The sequence below is a fragment of the Thermobia domestica genome, chromosome 2 (assembly GCF_964235325.1).
Source record: "Thermobia domestica chromosome 2, izTheDome1.hap1.1, whole genome shotgun sequence".
Lineage (NCBI taxonomy): Eukaryota > Metazoa > Arthropoda > Insecta > Zygentoma > Lepismatidae > Thermobia > Thermobia domestica.
Window position 1 is genome coordinate 328249188 of NC_137455.1, and position 13815 is coordinate 328263002.

The 13815-nt window shown below is 33.6% G+C and overlaps 1 protein-coding gene across 1 annotated transcript in view; it reads left to right on the plus strand.

Moving 5' to 3' along the window:
• The window catches only part of timeout (circadian regulator timeout), a 1048389-nt gene that overhangs the window by 1028871 nt on the left and 5703 nt on the right, over nucleotides 1–13815 (plus strand). Inside the window, exons 28-30 of the mRNA XM_081749081.1 lie at nucleotides 6931–7140; nucleotides 9086–9164; nucleotides 12134–12363. Coding sequence (XP_081605207.1) covers nucleotides 6931–7140; nucleotides 9086–9164; nucleotides 12134–12363 — 519 coding nt within the window. The remainder of the gene's footprint in view (nucleotides 1–6930; nucleotides 7141–9085; nucleotides 9165–12133; nucleotides 12364–13815) is intronic.

Consider the following 13815-nt stretch of genomic DNA (forward strand, 5'->3'; position numbering starts at 1 on the left):
TTTGCGAATGACTGAATATGGATGGACAACATTAGGAGATATCCTCGTACCAGCAAGAATGACCAAGGAACCCGCTCCGTGTAATATCCTGTAACTGTAAAAAGGGCTGTGAAAGTATGTACGTTTGTCGAAAAGCAGGAATTGTGTGCTCTAATTTATGTCAATGTCGAGGAATTGGATGCATGAATGCAAAACCCAATGATGAAGACCATAGAGATGAACGAGGTAATGATAACCTCATCGATTTCTAATAAAATAAGTTCGAATGTTATTAAAGTGCATACTAACGTGTAATGTTAATATTAAGTTGATTTGAAGAATACTAGGAGGAAAATTGCATTCTAGTTATAAACAAGACATTTTTAAAAAATTACATTCAAATGACTATTGTAGTTGAGAGTTATTTTTAGTGTGTGAATTACGATTTTCCTATGAATAGGAGACTACCAATTTCTGCTACTTTCTAATGCTGTCAATAAATGATTTTTGTGCTATATTTAAGTGATGTAAAACTATGTATCATAAAAGCTTACACCATTGGGAAAAACGTTGGCCATTTTAAGAGTAAATTAATAATGATGATAGTGAAAACGGTAACTGAGTTTTGTTAACATGCGATAATTGTCAGTGTTGCAAGCTTTAAAGAATTTATTGCGAAAATCACGTTTTGCCCCGAAATTTTGAGTTTTGCGCTTCTTCCACAAATTGGGCTTGATTAGTATAAGTGTTACCTCGTTCGAATTTACGTTTCTTAAGATTTCCAATGATATATAACTCTTCGTCCTATGTGATAAAAGAAGGTGACTAGAACCTTGAAAGTGTATGTCACCTTATGCACTTTTGTACAAAGAGGTCAGAAAGTAACATAAGTTATATTTTTTTGTCGGCTTGTATTGCACCGACTTGTTTCATTGTTGGCTATGATTGAGATAAATATCAACGACATCTGTTGGTGGTGTTTCGTTGGTGTGCAATAACTGTCAGTGTTGCAAACTTCTCATGGTTTCTGAAAATATATCTTTTTTAAATAAAAAAGCTGTTTTCTTCTTCCTCTTCTTCTAGAAATTTAGCACGATGGGCATATATGTTATTTACTTAGATTTTCTGTCTTTCAAGCTTCCCAACCATATATGATTCATGGTTTTGTGATAATTAGAGCGGCGGCTAGAGGAATAAACATAAAGAGTGACGATTTCCATAAATTCCTTGTCGTCGTCTAATGATGGCGGACATTTTTCAAAATTGCGGGAAAAGCTACAGAGGGATTTTAGGGGACTTTTAGTATGTTATTCCTGACACATCCCCCTACTTCCATACCAATTTTCAGCTTGTTACTAATTTGTTCCTTTCTTGGCAGAAAAATGGGCTATCTTTACTGGACTACACAGGAGGACCTTCTTCTGGATAATGCTGGTTTCGGCTGTTTTGGAACCGGTTCATGGGATGCTAACCAATGATGACGGCGTCGTGGAGATTCGTACAGGTCCCACTCCTCACCACATGTCAACACCCTATCCAGAAATGTTTCCTTCCTCAGACGAGACAGCAAAGAAACACAGGTGTTTGCTCGCGTTGCCTTCTGGTCCGGAGTCAAATCATGTGGGACCCATCGACCCAACTTGTAGTGCTTCCCAAGTTGATGGAGGTGCAGCCGAATGGTTTCTCCACTCACACTGAATTGTAGTCCCAATTCCTCACATGTCTGGCCACTGTTCGCCTCTATTGCTGCCTGAAGATCTTCATTTTGTACATGCGTTGGTCTTCCGGCACGTAGTGCGTCTTTGAGTGTTTCGTCACTGTCCTTAAACTTGTTAAACCACCGCTGGCTGCACTGTTTTCGTAGTCACGACACCCTCCCCAAAGATCTGGCATATCTTCCGCCCTGCTGCATCGGCTTTTGATCCCAGTTTGAACTCGTACAGCATACACCCTTTTATGATGCTCTGTGGAGGTCTCATGTTCCTTACGAAAGTTCAGTGTGTAACTAAACAGTCACATCCGGATGTATCCACACCAACAAATGACCTTCGCATTCAACTCACGATGTGAGGGCCAGTTGAACACAGACCGCCATAAAAAGCGACATAACTTTCTTGGTTACCTATATAATAAGGTAAGTTGCATTTTCTTCGTGCGTTTCCATGATTTTAGTAACCATATATATATATATATATATATATATATATATATATATATATATATATATATATATATATATATATATATATATATATATATATATATAAAAGTATAGTCATTCTGAATACGTAATGGTCTATTATAATGCATTTAAACATAAGTTTTTGCTCATTTGGCAACATTTAGATTGTGATAATGCTTGTAAATAGCCTTATAGTACATTATGTTAACGATATTTCTCATTGATTATTTACGAGTTTTATCTGTTCTAAAAATACCATAGTCTGGGTACACGATCGTCAAATTATTATTCCACCATAATTTCATTAGCATGTTGTTTCTTGTCATTAGCAACTACAACTTGAGGAGAAATCACACTTTAAGAAGCAGATTTACTGAATCATTTTCTAAATGTATTTTACAGTTGGAAAATATTCTTTATGTACTACCATGATTATATGGGATTTTGAGGTGAAACTCATATGTTAGTGTTAGAAAAATCAACCGAATTTTAAAATACGCAAAATGAAAACTAAATACTGTTCTGTGCAATCTAAACGTTTGTTTTGCGAAATTTTTAAAAAGGGTTTAAGTGATATTCAGCAAAGTTTGGTTACTCTTCTTTTAAAGATTCGTAACAGTAGTATGATGTTTATCTCTTACATTTCTAATGAAGATTTGATGGTCAAAGAAAACCTGATTAGTTTGAAGTAATTTTGTCGTGGGTAAATCTGCATTTCAGAGACATATAAGTGACTGGGTTATTTTGAGCATGACCGGTCCAGAAATTCAAAAGACTATATATATATATATATATATATATATATATATATATATATATTTACTAATTTTTAGAATTTAAATACAATTTTAACCAGTTGAGAATGCTCCAAGGGTATTGCCAGAACGAACTTAAAAAGAATTAAGAGTTAATTTTTCTTATTAACTTCTACAGATTTTATACCAATTGTTCTCTGTTCTTCATTATTAGGTATACTTAGTAAACAATTTTTGTAATATATCTATCCATTTTATATGTTCCTTGAGTACTAAATTTGTTCCACATGTTTAGTTTAAGAGTTCTGTTAAAACGTTCTACGACGTGTTGTTTTTGCGAAGACACATGCTCAAAATGGAGGGATCAGAATTGAGAAATTCGCAAAATATAATCTCTTTGTGACTTACGGTTCCCGAGATATGGCTCCTTAAATCTCCCGAAATCCGAACTTTTTTGGCTAATATCTGGGGAACGGTGGCCAATTGGCCAGTGGCCACTGGTTACTATTTGGCATCAAAATGTTCAATATCCTCTTAGGTATAGATCAACACCAATATGATCTCTCTGACTTACAGTTCACGATATGGCTCCTTAAGTCTCCCGAAATCGTTTTTTTTTTTTTCCAATATCTCAGCAACGGTAAGAGTGACGCGAAAACTCTCATCATTTTCGCAGCTAGTTTTTGATGCTGTATCGAATGGAGGACTCAAAATTGAAAACTTCGCAAATAACAGACACACACACATAGACAGAGAATTCAGTAAATAACTTTTTAAATTCGTTGAAAAAGTATATAATTCCAGCACAAGTTTCATTCCATCAAAATTTATAATATGAAAGAAATCGTTGAGTACTTGCAAAAGAGTAATATGAACAGTTCATTCCACACACATATACACAAAGCGTTCCTTCTCATCACTGATTAGAATACTAACAATGAAGAAAATGCACTTCATTTAGCTTTAATATGAAATGAAATGGAATGCTACTCTCGAAATTAACTCAATCAGTAGTGATATTTAACAGTAATTGTAATATGATATGTTGTTCTACGAATACTACTATTAGGTTTAGGATTTATTCTATTTTGTCCATTAGGTATAAATGAATGTTTAGTGACTAATATATCGGGTGGGTAATAGAAGTACTGTAAGAAATACATTGAATAAGATTTCAAGTGAACAGGAATGTAAATCTAATGATTTAAAAATTAAATATTCACACAAAGGACTAGCACTTTGAAGAAATAGTTAAGAATTTATGATGTGGAAGTCACTATTTAGGTTAAACAAACACAATACACATTTCTGCACTACCTTCTGTCTATTAAAATAGTACCGCTTTGAATATACTGTTCTCTGCTCTTCAAACCTTTACATGGAAAACAATGTTGAAAAATTGCTCGAAAGCAAGCAGACATGGGCAACATTTGTTTGAACGAAAATCACATTGGCAAACACTCGGACAACAGTGTCCCGTTGAGTATCTCCCATGCAAATAGACTTGGTCTGTGACATAGTTACTCGCCGATGTTCCAATTTGTCAATCCTCTTTTACAACTGTGAAGATGGAACAGTGAGGATTTTCTCTCTAATGAGAGGGTTGGATTATCCGACTAGCTGCGGTCAGTTTTTGCATGTGCTCAGTTATTTAGGAAAGAACAGTTCTCGCTTTATTCAGTTCTTTATTTGGTTGTTCTCTCTCTGTTAATTCTCCCAGCTCGACTTGACAAATTGCAACACCAGAAACTACTACTACGAATGACAAAAAAATATGAATGCTGCTAAAATTGACGAATTGTTACATCATGATGGACTAAAGTAGCATTGTTAGTTTCAGTACAAGTAACAAATGATGGTGAGTTTATAACAGATTTCCCATTCAAGTCTACGCTTGTAGAACGTAACTTATATTTATAGAACTTTCAAATTGTTCCGTCGTATCTATTTAAAAATCCACTTTTCTCTTAGAAATCCTATCAAGTTTATAATCTCATTAAATTGACTGATTGGATCGGAATTCAACGTCTCTTGTCAGCACTGAGACCATGTGAAACACGGACCTATAGTATAATTCAAATCACCGTAATGCATTCAAATTCGATTTCCCCCGGGAACCGAACTAGGAACTCCCTGCAGTAAACGCATGCGTGTCGGTTACTAGACCAGCAGGAAAGGGTAATCTCATGAGAGAAAGGCTCGAAATTTTATTAAAATTCTGTTTTATATGGTATAGTGTGAATTATAGAATTGTCTGAAAATTTCTGACCTGTAGTATCTCTGTTAGGTTGAACAGACCAAAATCATATCCACGAAGAAATTAAATGTCGATTGAAGCCAGGGAATTCGCGTTATTATTCAGCCCAAACCCTTTTGTCTTCGCGAATGTTGTCGAAGATTTTGAAGCTTAAAATATAAGAAAATAACAGTTACGCCTGTTGTGCCGTATGGTTGCGAACATAGTCGCTTACTTTGAGAGAAGAATGCAGGCTGAAAATAATTGAAAACAAAATCCTAAGGCTAATATTCAGGCTCCAGAGGTGTAGGAATGGATAATGGCGAAAACTTCATAACGAGGAACTGCATAACTTAATACTGTTCACCAAACATTATTGTTAGGGTCGTTAAGTCTAGAGGCTCAGGTGAGCGGATTATGTAGCCAAAATGGAAGACACTTTCAAAAATTTAACTAAAAATCCAATCGAAAGACCTGGACACAGATAGGAGAATAATACCAAGTTGGCTTTCGCAGAAAGTAAAGACTGTATATAGTTGGCTAAGACAGAGGTCAATAGAGAGTTTTGTAAACACGGCATCGAGTTCTATAAGCCGTACTCTTAGTAGTCGTATCTCCTCTCTCAGTATGCCTTACTCCATGTCATTGCCTGTAAGATAGAATGCAGCAGACATAAATCGTTTTGATCAAACAAAAAATAAAATGTTTATATCAATAAAATACTCTCTGAAAAATATATAGGCTAGGTTAGTACTTGATAAATTTTCTTCAAAAATATATGAAACTTTTTTTATGCCTACAGCAAAAGCTACTTAACCAATTATCATTGTTATTATTACATTTCTAGCTCTCCGCTGGTTTAGTGGCGAGTGCATTTGCCTCTGGTGCACATGGTCCCGAGTTGGATTCCGGGTGCAAGAGCACAAAAACGTCGTAATTTTACAGTTATTCACTTTCATTAATCATCCATTTCTTTTAACCTAAATGGCATAATCGTAGGATGTTAAACTAAAAAAAAAAAATGTTTAATTTCTTTCTGAGACATTACTAAATTAACAAATTGAGAACTCTCATTCTAATTCTGTCAATCTCTCAAACAAATTCAGCTTTTCATATTCCATAGCAATAATGATGTAATGCTTTTGTTAAAATCGCCGTGCTATGAAATATAGGTATCACTAGTCCAGGTAAACAAAGCATTTCATGAAACAAATAGCCAAAAATAATTATCTGAGCTGTTCTAGGTAATTTGGCATAAAACTGTTGTTCAAATTAAAACTTCTAGTTTCCCCACGAGCTCCCTCGTGGCTAAGCGGTTAGCGTACGCGCCTTTGGCGTGGGAGACCCGGGTTCGATTCTCGGCGGGTGCTCATGTTCGGATTCCACGTTAATCAGTAGATCCACGTCTCATATAACCTCGCTGCCGAAAGGGACGCTAAACTCAAAATCAACTCAACTCAACTCTAGTTTCCCCACTTCAAATCCTATAAATTTACTCTAAAATGTCATTCACATTTTTAGCAATTAAGATTTAAACTTTAATCAGAACGAGTTGAGTTATCCAAATGATATCATATAATAAAGAATTTACTCTTCTTTTAAAAAAAACAAAATTAACACTCATATAATTACAGCCCTTGTATTTTGCTAAAGATAACCCATAAAATGCGTGTAATTGTTTTGCAATATATATCTTTTATTTTAGTGACTTCTTCTTACTCAAGCAGAATTTAGATCTACTCTAAATTTTTATACATGTACACGTGTTTCCTTTCTAGAAAATGAAGAAGTAGCAGTACCTTACATATCTGATGAAGAACCAAAAGATGTCCCTGATAGCGTTGTAGGTGACGTAATCGATAACTTTGATGAAGCGAAAAAAGAAAAGGTTGACAAGGCTAAAAGAAAGCCGGAGGAAACGAGAAAAAGAGAAAGGAGAAAGAAAAAGCAGCATAAATCAGGAGATTCCGAAAATTCAGATTCTGAAAGTAAGTCTAAAATTTACACCATTAAGACTTCGCTAAGGTAACCCGCAGTTTTTATTATTATTATTATTATTATTATTATTATTATTATTATTATTATTATTATTATTATTATTATTATTATTATTATTATTATTATTATAGTGAGTAACTTAAAGACAACAAAAACTATCAAAAATATAGGAAGTATGCCAGTTAGTGTCTACGAAACGCTATTAGAAAACGAATAACCATTTCATAATCTTTTCCTATAGACTAGAAATTTAGGTGCCCAGTTTATTATGTCATAATTGTTAGGCACCCACATTTATATGCTTTACGAAAGATCTTTAAAATAGGCTATTTATTAGTCTAAATAATAGTGTTTTGTAGTTACTTCCTTACATTTTGGATATTCTTCATTGTGTTTAGGTTATTCACAATGGCGGATTTAGAAGATAAAAACTTAAGGGGGGGGGACCCAAACTGTGGTAGGTATATCGTGACTTTACTATAAACTTTCGAAAATATATAAATAACTTAAATTATTTGTCACTTTAATCTAGGGAGTCTAAAATAACTCTTCTTTGGCATAGGGAGTCTAGGACCCCCAGCCCCATCTAGATCCGCCACTGGTTATTCAGGAAGGTGGAATTGACCTTAGTGAAGAACCTAAATAGTTATAATGCATGAGTTAAAGTTGTTAATTAATTAACTTCTGATCAATTCTGTTGTAGTAACTCATGTCGTAAAAGCTAGACTGTGTACAGGATTGGGGGGAAATATTTTCGAAATATTGAGGTTTTTTTAATAATAATTGTAGTAATATTAGGGTTACAAAATTCATTTGTATAATTCGTGGGAAACTAATTTATCCAGACAGTTATAATAACGTTACGATTACAACATTCATTTTTATAATTCGTGGAAAACTAATTTATTTAGAGAGTTGTGCTAACGTTAGGATTACAAAATTCATTTGTATAATTCGTGGAAAACTAATTTGTCTAGAGAGTTGTGATAATGTTAGGATTACAAAATTCATTTCTACAATTCCTCTAAAACTAATTTATACTTAGAGTTGTGGATGAAAGAATAATCATGTCGCTTCGTGGTTATGGAGTTACTCTTTCAAATGTTTACATAAATCAAATAACGGAATTATATATTTGATATCTAAGACCTTACCTTTACTGTCTAAGACGTTTTCCCGATTACCATGGTTAGTTCCAGTGGTAAGCATATACTTCTGGTATCCGGTAAAAAAAATAGTATATTTTATTTACAATTTGTATATAAAATATGTTATATTCTTGTACAATAGCACATGCCATCTGAGTCTGGAACTTCGTTTATAAATTGACTTATCTCAGAGTACTGACAAGTAAGGTAATTGTACCCTTTTATCCAAAATAGCTAGACGAGGCCGATAAGTCATTAGAGCTAGCGATAGTGGCCAGTTTCTTTCCCCTCTGAGTCAAAAGTGTACAGGGAAATATGAAAATTCGGAAGCTGGGGAGAAGGAATAAGTTTTAAATTATGATTAGGAACATCACGAACTTGTACAAAACTAAGTAATTATTATTTTCATCAACTAAATAATTACTTGCACACGTCAATTAGTATTCCTTAATAACTTGAATTTCATATATTAATAACAAATCAGATCATTTACGGAGATACGTTAATAAATTTAAAGTAATAGAAATTAATTATATTAAATAGGCTGAGAATTTAAATAATTGAACTGTATAATAAATGATGGACAGTAAAGAATATTTTTTTTTACTAAAAAGCGTCTCCTAAAAGTGTGTACATTAATTCATATATTTTATTTTTTTTTTGAGTAATATTAGTTAGATATTATTCATTAATATAGTTTCGTGTGCACCGTTATAAATAAATTTTATATACGGCGGAACCTTAAGACTCCAAATATAACAAGACATTTATTACTTCTGTTTTCTAGATAATACAAGAACAAAAAAGAAGAGGAAATCCAAGTTTGACAGTTTACTTAAAGATAGCGTTAAAAATGATCACCAGAAGTAAGTATCGTGATCTTGTTATTTTTGAAAGAGTGGTTATGAAATGTTGTTTTAGAATTTAGTCAATTGTCATACTATATATTAATGAAGACATGATGTACTTGTTACCCGTTGAACGACTTTGAAAATATGTGACACACAGATATTAATATGAAGATCCGTATCGAGTTATTTTTTAACCTTGTAAAGTTCTTCCCTTTGAAGGGGTAGATAGAGCTAGGTTGAATAAATCAGAGCCCGGAATCGACTCCCACTACCGGTTTGTTATAAATATCCTTTAATATAACAACTGTATTTACAGAAATATTACAATATAACTTTTCTCTAATGCGAGATAGAAAAGAGGTACGCTAACCTAAGACCTTGCAGCCTTTAGACAGGATGTCCACAGAGCTCCAGGCAAGCTAGGTAGAGTGGTGTAGGAAACCCCAATGCTCCGAAGCAAGCAGTGAGGGAGGTTTAAGAGTCACAGCCCCAAAACAGGGTAAGCAACTGAGGTTGGGATCCCGACAGAGCTCCGAGCAAGCTAAGCCAGATAGAAGGAAGGCCTAGAGTCCCGCAGCAGACTAGAGGCTTTGAGGCTGGTTTCTCCTAGAGCTCCAAGTAAGCTAGAGGAGGGGAGACCAATCGCAGAATGGTGACTTCCATTGAATATTCTTCATTATATAGGCGCTCCGGGCTTCCGTGTCGTGTGACTTGTAGGTGATTCTGGTGGCCCGTCTGCTTCTTGTAGTAATCCAACACAAGGTGTAGTACTCTATTGTAAATATATGTGGTTGATGTTTACAAACAGGAGCACGTGTGATTGTTTATAAACACGAGCACGTGTGATTGTTTATAAACACGAGCACGTGGTACAATACAATATACTTTTATTGTTACTTATCTCTCTATTTGAGTCAACTCGCGCATCTTAAATTTCACGCACTTGCATATTACACGTAACTGGAGCTCTGAAATTGTGTCCAGATAACAAAAACCCTATGGCAATATAATATTTTTACATAATTTTAGATCTAGCCTCTCATTTTACTATAAAATTAACGAGATTATTGCAAATGTATTTAGTTCGCGTATACACGTAGGTAATGCCATTTAATTGAGCATTGCGACTTTAATAAAATGGCAGAGCTCTTCATTGCCTTTAATGGAGAAGTTGGGAACCGCTAAAAGTGAACTTTGCAAGATATTATCAGAAAACAAAATATTAAAACTCACACATTGTAAGATATTATTAAAAAATAAAATATCAAAAATCACACATTGAAATCGTGGAGTATTTTCAAATTAAAGAAAGTATTCGTTTATTGCATTTCGGCAGATGAGGTGTCAGATTTCTTACAATATATAATTATAGAGCATTATACAAACATTATTAAAACTGTACCTTATAACGAAAGCATTACATTGCATTGTGAAGAAAGATCATATTTGTTCTCAGTTACACACATACAAATATTGTAATGGAAAAAAATATAATGCACTTTCGAACGTGATTCTCTATAACAAGGGAACAAAAGTTGCCGAGCAACACTTCAAAATGTTAATTAACAAATGAATAGGAAAATAATGTCCAGAAAATATTATGCTTTGATTTTACGGTGTTGGCACTTGGCAAGCAATTCCCGAAAGAAGATTTAGAGAAGAAAAAAGAGGACTTATATTCTTCATAAGTTTATACTTAACGTTTGGAAATCCTTTAAAAATAAACTATATTAAAGTGCAACATTTTTCACCCCATGTACATCTGCAGGTTTCGGTGGCAGAAATTACCATCTAAAGGAGGTGAGTACATATCTGTCTTTTGTCGTCTACGTTAGTCATAAGAAGTATCTATAAAAGGCAGTATAACGTTTGAATATGAAGTTCAAGTATTTAACGTTACATCTGTGTAAAAGATGCATATGAAAAATATTGTAGAAAGTCCCATAAAGAACCCCGCAAACGAAGCACAGCCGTTGATATCCTGCCAGGTTAGATTTTTTTTTCAGCTTGTAACAATAGTTTTAGTATGAGATGTTTCATGAACCACACTATATGAATGCTTGTTGATAAGCTTATTAACTTTATTCCTCACGAAAAGAAGAAGTCTATTATTGGTTCATGAAGTTCTCAGACTCAAATTGATGTTACAAGCTCGGAAAAACGTCTAAACTGGCGGAATGTCAACAACTGTGCTTTGTTTGTCGGGTTATTCATGTGACTTGCTCCAATATGTTTCATATGGATATTACATAGTTGTAACGTTTAATATTTGAACTTCATATTCATACGGTATAATGGCTTTTATGAATATTTTTACTTTTTATGACTATCATAGGCGGAAAAAGACCGATCTTTACCCACTTCTTTTTGTCAATACTTTTCCTTTTACATTTTGTATTATGAAGTATCTGTGTAATTCTAGATAGTCTACGTGAATAGGTCTTTAGTTTCCTATCTTACACCTATCTTCATATGTATTACGAAGTATTCATGTGCCCCTAACAAAAATATAACACTTCGAAAAAAATTCAACTTCGGTGTCAAGTTATATTAGGTCTTTTTCTAATCATGACAAGACATTTATATAGCAGGACAAAAATGTTCAGATTAGACTTATAGCTAAAGCTACGAACATATCCTAAACATCATAGGATTTTTAGTATCTTAAATATTATTATCAGTATTATCATATCTGAGTATTCTGGTCGAAGAGAGTTTCTGAGTCATTTACCGTATGTAGCTAGTTTGGGTTACAAGCCAGAAGCAAGTGTAGGATAATCATTTTCTTTCCCCTTTGGTTCAAAAAGTATATGAGAAAATTGGGTGAACACGATAGATATTACGTACGCAAAAACTGAGTAAATATCACTTCACAGATATTCATATACACTGTATCTTAGAATTAATATACCTTACTCGTACAATGTCCGTGACGTATTATTGGCATTATAACAAGTAAATTACATTTCTTGTTTTCTTTTCAGTAATAAGAATGCAGAAGATGTTACATCTAAGCAAGACGCCAAGCGCAGATTAGCAACATCTGATTCAAGTTCCGAAGATGATGTCGCATTGGTTTCTTTGATTGGAAAGCCAGCAGATGCTGATGAAACTATAGAAATGAACGAAAACTCAACAGGTACTCGACATAGTCAGAAAAAACGGAGAGTAATTTTACAAGACTCGAGTGATGAGGAGCCTGTCAACTCAATAGGTAAAATTATATAATTTTATAATTATCTATAAAACATATTTGCGAATCAAGTTTCAACGTATAGTGTGTTTGGTATATGTTCTCTTTTGGTAAACTAAAAGGATATATTACAATTATGCAATTAAACTCTAATTAATAAACCCGAAGGTTTGTCACCAGAAATATCCATTCAATCCTTTCCTTCTCCGCAATAACTCAATCGATTGAACACTAAAGGACTATCTACAATTTTGCCTTGCTTGTCTAGTGTACTTTGACCTTTATAATCCAGACGCAAAATTTATCAAGTTTGTATTCGAATTTCCGTCTAAAATTATATGATAATAGACATTGTATGCTGGGAAGAGATAAAACGAGTAGCTGTCTCCATCTTTTTTTTATCGGGTTACTTTGTTCACTTTCTGCTGACTATGAGGCGAAAGGAAGTAAGAGGTAATGCACACAAAACCTTTGGATGAAATATGTAAGATGCTGAACGCGTTAGTTGAACGGAAAATGTACATATAATTTATCTAGTTTTACAAAAGCCTATACTGTGTGAGATAAAAAGGTACTTTAAGAGCGTTGATATTTTGTTATAAAAATTTATACTTTGTCAGTAAGCATAGTAACATATAAAAATGTATATTTTGTCAGTAAGCATAGTGACATTATAATTCATATACATGTTAACAATTAGTTAGTTAGATTAAAGTTTAGCTTCTCTTTCAGCACCGAGGTTGCATGAGACGTAGACTTACAGTTTAATATGGAATCCGAACCACCATAACGGGTTCAAATTTCAATGCTCTCCCATCGGGAATCGAATTCTGGACCCCGTACTACAAAGGCGCGCTCGCTAGTCACTAGACTAGCGGGGGTGGGTACATGCCAAGGAAAAATGGATAATATACCTATTAATTGACCAAAGCATGCTTAATTCAATGATTAGTCTAGTGCATTGCTTCCTTATTTTTTATTATTATTATTATTATTATTATTATTATTATTATTATTATTATTATTATTATTATTATTATTATTATTATTATTATTACTGACGACACACTGCTGAACAACCACAAATCGCGATACACTTATGTTAGGTTATAAAACATCGCATAAATTTAGAATTAGACATTGTTGTAGACATTGATTTAGCATTATCTGTCTCAAAATTATCTTAAATTTGATATTGAAAGTTTCATGGTAAAATAAATAAATTTATTAATGAATTAAATATGTCATATAAAGTTTAGACTTATAGGCCTTCTGAATAGCATAAAGTTTATTTTTAAATTTAAAATTTCGCAACATACCACATAGAGCTGCTCGATACACTTGTTGGCAAAGGCTGGTGCAGTAAATACAAGATAAATTTACAGGTAAACTTCGTTGGCTCTGTGCACGACTTAAACACTGTTCCAATGATTTTTAGTTAGAGAGCCGAGTTTGTAGAGAAGGGTGCTAGTT